The sequence below is a fragment of the Salarias fasciatus genome, chromosome 1, assembly GCF_902148845.1.
Source record: "Salarias fasciatus chromosome 1, fSalaFa1.1, whole genome shotgun sequence".
NCBI lineage: Eukaryota > Metazoa > Chordata > Actinopteri > Blenniiformes > Blenniidae > Salarias > Salarias fasciatus.
The window spans coordinates 10,307,065-10,314,375 of record NC_043745.1 but is presented as its reverse complement, the minus strand read 5'-3'; the positions used below and the strand labels follow the sequence as shown (position 1 = coordinate 10,314,375).

General features: G+C 42.6%; 1 protein-coding gene across 1 annotated transcript in view; it reads right to left on the bottom strand.

Annotated features, from left to right (window-relative positions):
- LOC115388828 (collagen and calcium-binding EGF domain-containing protein 1-like) overlaps window positions 1-6,822 on the bottom strand; it is a 42,779-nt gene extending 35,957 nt beyond the window's left edge. Inside the window, exons 1-2 of the mRNA XM_030092118.1 lie at window positions 6,448-6,822; window positions 3,431-3,511 (exon numbers count right to left, since the gene is read on the bottom strand). Coding sequence (XP_029947978.1) covers window positions 3,431-3,511; window positions 6,448-6,590 — 224 coding nt within the window. The 5' untranslated portion in view covers window positions 6,591-6,822. The remainder of the gene's footprint in view (window positions 1-3,430; window positions 3,512-6,447) is intronic.
- Window positions 6,823-7,311: the final 489 nt, after the last annotated feature.

The following is a 7,311-nucleotide window of genomic DNA, read 5'->3' as shown; positions in this document are numbered from 1 at the left end:
AAGTAAATATGCCAGGTCTGTAAAACCTCAGGTTTCTGGACATGTGCTGCAATACGCTTGGATCTGAAAAGAAAACTTTACTAAACATGGGAAGAGTTCTTCTTGAGCTTTCCTTCAAGCAGAAAAAGTGAAAGTGTGAGGCTCTGAATAAACTGTGTATTTAACTACCTGACTACAGATGAAATTGTTAGCTTATCTTGCTCATCACCATCTGCCTTCGAATGTAACCAAGTGTTACTTCTAACAACGAGATTGCTCGGTGATAAACAAGATTATCACCGGCAGATTGAGAGTCGAGACATCAAACCTCCGCTTGCTGCTACTGAGCAAAAGTTAAGACTAAACTCCGCTGTCATGTCATGTTACTCCATCATTCAGAACTGATAAAAGAGTATTAAACCACTTTTTCAAGGCCCTGTCCACATCCTGCTCCCTGTCAATAACATCAAATCCCTTTTTATCCATCAAACCATCTTTCTTACTGAGATTATCCAACTCAGGGTCACAGAGCGGCTGCAGCTGATCGCAGCTCGGGTTAGTCTGAAGGCAGGTACAAAGATACACACATATGTTCTTGGACTCGAGGCGTTTAGGTATCTGGAGAAAAACATCATGCCAGCACAGAGAGAACATGCAAACTGAATGCAAGACTACTCCGAGTTCAGAATCAAACCAACAATTCTCACTAAGAAAGAATGCTGATCACAAAGCTTTGATCTTATCATTGAAAAACACCTCTCGATAGTAATAATATGATACAACAATATGTATGGTTTTTACAAAATTTCAGTAATAAACCAACCCTTACTCTCATTCACTGACATGCTCAATTTTGGATTAGAATGTTGTACGTCCAAAGCGACGTACAACGAACACCAGTATAGGCGGCACTCATTCCATCCACTGGGGGCAATTCAGGGTTCAGAGTCAAGGACACTTCAACATACAGACAGGGGGAGACGGGAATCGAACTCACATCCCAATTGTGGGACGACCGCTGTCCCCACTGAACCACAGCTGCACTAGTCACTCATAAATTTAATTTAATTCAGTACTAACATAATATTTTGCACAGTTCATGTTCTAGGTTGGTTGCATTTGTCATGAACACTCTCAACATCAAAACATGCAAACACAAAACATACGGCTGTAAGAAAAGCACAACATTAGTCTCACAAACTTCACAGCAACACAGCACAATGTGTGTTGTAAAATTGTTTTAATATGGATTTTTTTCCAAGTTCTGAATTTCCAAATTCAACACATCTTAACCCAGTACAGTACGTTCCTTCCCTTTAGACATATTTGGTCCAAGTTGTGTCCAAACCCCAGTCCTGCAACACCAGAATTATTTAAAGGGGAAAAAGCAACCTGCATTTTAAATGCTCCTGGTTCAATGTTTTGTGTGTTTTCGGAGTCCCAATGGAAGCGCTCAGGATTTCACCGCTAGAATGCACGGTTACCCTCAATTAGGGTTCATCTAATCCAAACCTACAAAAAACTTTTAAAAAATCTCAAAGCATCACTTTAACAGTGATGACAATAACACAACAAACAGTTTACAGGTCACGTTCAACTGCAGATGAAGGCATTCTGGATTTCACTTATGAAATAAATCAAGAGAAACTGAAAGTCTCCGTGTGCGATCAGCACAAGAGGCACACTCAACCTCAGGAAGAAATGTTTATCCATTAGCACGTTAACCATTCCCAGTTCCACTGCTCCAGTCCAGCAGATGGTGGCAACGTGACAGAAAGAGCAAATTAAAGCAAGTTCACCAGGCCCGACAACAGCGTCGCTCATGAGGAAGCAAAAAAAAAAAGAACCCGGCCGCTCTGGTAGTGAAGGGTATGTCGCCTCAGCAGCGGAAAGCCAGACATGCAGAGCATGAGAAACTAACTTTAGCTGTCCAGAGGAGCCTGAGTAAAAGCCAGAAGGCCCTCAGCTCTTCAGATAACCGAGAAGCCTCAGATCTGCAAGAAAATCTTTCAGTGTAACCAAACAGATGGAAATATGTGGCGTCCGGTCCATCAGACATGTCTGGACGACACACTACCCTCACTAAATCTGAACTGAAAGCAGCGTCATGCACGCACACAATGGATCAATCTGCTTTTCCCAAAAGCAATTTACAAAATCTTTTTGATCCAGATCCCTGCTGCATGGAGGGCGAAGAGAAACATGGCGAGGAAACTACAGCCTCGTCTAATCCAAGTCCTGCAGCTCCACACATCTCTTGAAGCGCCAGAAATTAAACGAGACACGGAGGCCGTTACTACAGTCTAACCTTGACAGTAAACAGATCACATGGTCTGGCCTCACACCAGACCTGGTGCCTCATTTATTAAAGGATCTTCTTACGCCAACAACCAAATGCAAGCCAAAGTTTGGCTCAGAGGAAAGTTATTTAAACGTCAAAATGAGCAATTTACATCGAATTTTTATTTTTGGAGGGTGATGAATCATGAGCTGAGAGTCCTACAACCTGTCTTATAATGTCAGAAATGTCTGCATTGGAGTCATTTATTACTTTTAACCTTTGTTTCACTACACGTACACCGTGCAATATCAAATAGTCTCATGAATAAAACCCCAGAGGCAGTATATCATAGAAAAAAATGGCCAATTTTCTTTACGGAGTACGTGATACTTTTAAAACTCTCCCCATTAGTCTCCTCTTTAATCATCTGTGTGGAACTGTGTAATCTTCAGAAAGACAACAAGCATCTATTCACACACAGCTCATCTAAATTTGTTTCTTGTAATTACTATAAAGACCTTTTCTTCCTGCCTGAATGGACACAGTGCAATAAAAATAACTGATTGCATCCTCTGCTGTCTGACTTTTACTTTTTGGGTTGTGATGCCTGCCGGGCTCCCGGGGAGGAATGCCTTCCCCGAGTGTTTCAGCTCTGGACCCAAGCTGAGAAAGTTCAAGCTTTGTTTAACGGTCACGGAGCCAGGCTGGTGGAAATCAGCTCAACGCAGGGCAGAGAGAGTAACAACAACACAGCTGACCAAAATGATGGATCAAAGAGGGCGAGAAACACAAGACGAGCCATCGTGGCTCCTCGGGAGAGGCTGCTGTGGGCCGACACATCTCCAGACTGGAGAGCATTTCCCATGTGAATACAGAGGGTTTCCAAAAGGGGGATATACTGTGTGGAGGAGTGGAAATGACGCAGAGAACTGGGTTCGCGGTTGTAGAAACCGCTTCATGACCCTCAGAATTATTCAGATTCAATTCCCGCTAAAAGCTCCAACAGCTTCTCGTCCTGCCAAAGAGTCCTTGAGCAAATCGCTGTTCTGGGAAAATCAGCCATCTGAACAGAGACAGATGACTACCATAAAGCACAGCGGCTACCTGTTACTTCACATACTTGTGCAAGCCTATCAGATCCAGACTGTGTCTAGAAACCACACAACTTACCTGAAACAAGTGCTGTTCTTCCCCCCAGATCTGACACAGGGATACTCCACCGTCAGGATTCTGTTTTCTGGACACTCTGTCCTGTGGAAGAGATGGGACAGATGGGAACCAGAGCAGGTTGGTTTGACTTGCAGGCACAGCGCTAAGCTGCAAACTCGTAAAACACAAGCGGAGAGATGCTGAGAATTCTGAGTGCAGGAGGTCCAGAGCCGAATTGCAGTACGTTACATTTTATGATCAGCAATGTGCCACATACCCCCCAGGACTCACTGCTTTAGCCCTAAAAGCTATTAAATCTTGCTTGGTGATATTCTTGAGTTGAACACACCAGTGGCACCGCAGTCTCCGTCTGCAGCCTTCATAAAATACAGGAAGTCATGACGCTTTAATCAATTCATTAATTGAAAACAAAGACATCATGTCATGCGTAAAAATCGGGAAACATATTCCAGCGTAAAACCAAAAATCCTGTTTTGACTTTGATGTGTGCAACACATCTCATAAATATTGACTCGGGGACGTTCATCTGCTCTTTTACTACCATACGAGAACTGAGAAGACCCAATGTTATTAAAAGTTAAATATCTCCCTACTTTTTCCACTAATGTATGACTTACATTTCTCAACAGTCCCCAGGTTCCCGTACTTTGTAATTTTATCAAGCAACAGATATTTTGGGTTGGTGAAAGCTCTGAACTAAAAATCAGTGAGTTTAACACCTGGTCTCTTTCACGATGAAGCCATACTGTTGGTATTTGTGCAATTTGAGGTTTGTTGTTGTCTTTTTCCAGTCAGGAGTCATCTGGACAGCAGCAGAAACCTGCAGACATTGTTTAATTTGAAGGGATCCTGCACAGACATGCAAGCAGTACAAGCCCTGTGCTTTCTCACACCTTCGTACTTTTACAGATGCTTTCATTTTAGCTGTCAGGAAACCTTTCATGATTTCCAAAACCAAATCAGAGATTGAGTTATCTCACCACCGCACACTTTTCTGCTTCAACTCAGTACGACGGTTGTCTTCAGAGATTTGAAGATTAAAGGTTTAACTCCCATTACAGAACACTTTGAAAGCAGTGCTGACAGATAATGATTTTCAGACGTGTTCTTGACTCACTGCAGTACGGTTTGTCAAAACATGTCTGACTGATTTTTGATCTCATCCTTACAGAAATATCTTATCATCTAAAGGATTTATCTTATCACTAACCTCACAATCCATTTCAAAACTATACATGCACAATTTACAGTGAACACCTCTTCATTATTTTCTGACTTTGAACAACACTTCTTGAGCTCCATCGAACACATAACCTGACCCTTTGTTGCTACTGAGCTTCAAACATGACATCTTTTCCTTTTTAAGATGCCCCTGTCAGAATCTTCTGTCAATAAAACACAAATTGATCAATACAGTTTGAAAATGCAGTTAGACTTACAAATCTATCATGGGGTTTTGTGTCATTTTAACGTGACAATGCGACAGACTGAATGATTTCATGAATGATTAGTAGACCTGGCATTCTCAGTCACACAACGTCAAACACATCCGAAACCAAATCTGCAGAAATATCAAAAGAAATTTAGTTCTGGATTTTCCCCTGTTTAATTTCTGCGTGTTATGGAGTTTGCATATTGTTAAACAATGGAAGTTTTTTGTTGGTTTCCTACCATGTAACAGTCAGAAGATCACAAAAAAGACAATGATAATATTTACGTTCAGCCTTAAAGCTCTTTACCTAAACTGTTTATTCACAGCAGCATGCAGTGTGTAAGACACAACATAAGCCTGTAGCACCGCTTCTGCAGCACAAACCATGCCCACCTACCTTTGATGTGTGTGCCGATCATTTGGGAAGCTCCAAGTTATGTGCTAATATACAACAGTTATTTATAATCTGATTGGAGGAGAGGCTGAGTGCTGCTGGACACTTCACATCCGAATCCTACTGCCTAGCAGCTGTTCCAAATGAGGCCAGTGACACCAATAACAGCTATATGTACGTCACATATGTTGATGTATAACTCCAAAATAGTATAACTCTACATGTATAGATGTATAAGTGTGCATGTATATACTCAAGCAATATTACATTTAAGACCCTTAATTTGATTTGTATCATGTTGTACTGGTATACAGTACAGAATTACAGCTTTTCCCTCCGTGAGACATGGCTCTATGCATGTCATCTTGAGTAAATTGGCATAAAATTGCATTATTGAGCCAAAACAACCTAATTGGAGACTGATAAATGTCATCATGTCCACAGCTGAGAAGAGTCGCACTTTATGTGTCACAGCCATTAATAACACACTTTGTATGTTTAAGGAGGAAGGTCGTAAATCAGTGTGAGATGGTTTGGTGTGGCTGCAGACCCAGAGACCTCTCCAGCTCCACTGGAGCGTCTGAGCGTCTCCTCCTCTCCTCCCAGCCATGTGCTCCTCACATCCTCCTGACCTGCTCTCTCCGGGCACCTTAATAGCATCTGTCATGTTATGTCTAAGCGCAGCAACATTTGGCTCTCTGCACCGCGACCGATCTCGACCATTTGGAGTTTCCCTTCTTTGATTTTTTTTTTCACTCTTCCTTGAATTTCCTTGAAAATCGCCCCGGATTAGACGCGCTGCGGAGGTTCATCCAGGGGTCTGACTCTCTGACAGCGTGTCGCACAGAGGAGAAACCAATAAAACGCAGACTAAACTCGATTTAGGCTTCTGGCACCGTGCGCTAATCTGACAGTGAAATGCTTGTTTTGAGTTTAAATTAAATATACGAGCTTTAACCGAGTGGAGTAGATGCGTCCAGCAACTCTGCAGATAAGCCGTCTCAAGTTATACTATTCAAACACAATTTAGATACAATGTTGTGACTGAAGATGAAAGATTGACAAATCTGAAGCATTATCTTCACGAGCTCCTGTTGGTTTTTTTCCAGTTTGAATACATCAACTATACTTCCGATTGAATTGTGTTTTCTCAGAGCATTCACCAAGAAGTAACTGGATCATTCGACTCACTTGGAGGTGTCCACAGCAAGCGTCGTCCTGATGGAGCTGGCACTAGATTCCCACAGCAGAACAGCACAGAAAATGCCAAACGGTAAAAGAGTCGCACCATAAAGTTGACCCATGTCCCCCCTGTGCGCTCCGGGACAGATCATCCGCTCGAGTGAAAACCCCTTAACATCCGCAGAGCGACACCGTTCTCATCTGTCAGCGACCCGCGCGGGGATGAGGGATCAAAACACCCGAAATCCTTGTCAAGTGTCCCGCAGAGGTGACGCACGTGGAGCCTGTGCGGATAATAATGCGCGCTGCTGCGCCGTGCGTGCGTCCGGAGAACTCTCCTTCCCAACTTTACGCACCGAGGCAGAGACCCCTTGGAGAGCGACTGGAGGCTTTACAGCCCAGTGTGTTCTCACTAATCCCCATGGATTTACATTCCTGCCTCTACAGAGGAAACTTAAAACAATTGTGTGTATACACCCCCCCCCCCCCCCCCCCCCCCCCCCAATAATGGTAGCGTCAATAGCACTATTACAGTCATAATCATTCTGAAAAATCTGTCACAATCAATACCATTAAATGGACAATCGATTACATAAACTTCTTCCTGATTTGCAGATTTTCCTTCTCTAATCAATGTTTCATAACTTGACGGTGAGTTGGGAAACAATTCAAACAGTGGGGGGCGCTGTAATGAGGGGGGATCACTTCAGTAAAACTAAATTTGTTCACAACGACTCACAATTAGTGCAAAAATCAAGATGAAACGTTTTAAAAATGTTTTATTTGGTAGAGTGATTCTGAAATAACAAGCAAAATGCATATATTGAATTTGGGGGAAAAACAGTTGGAGATTAAATAAAAGAAAGATGTTCA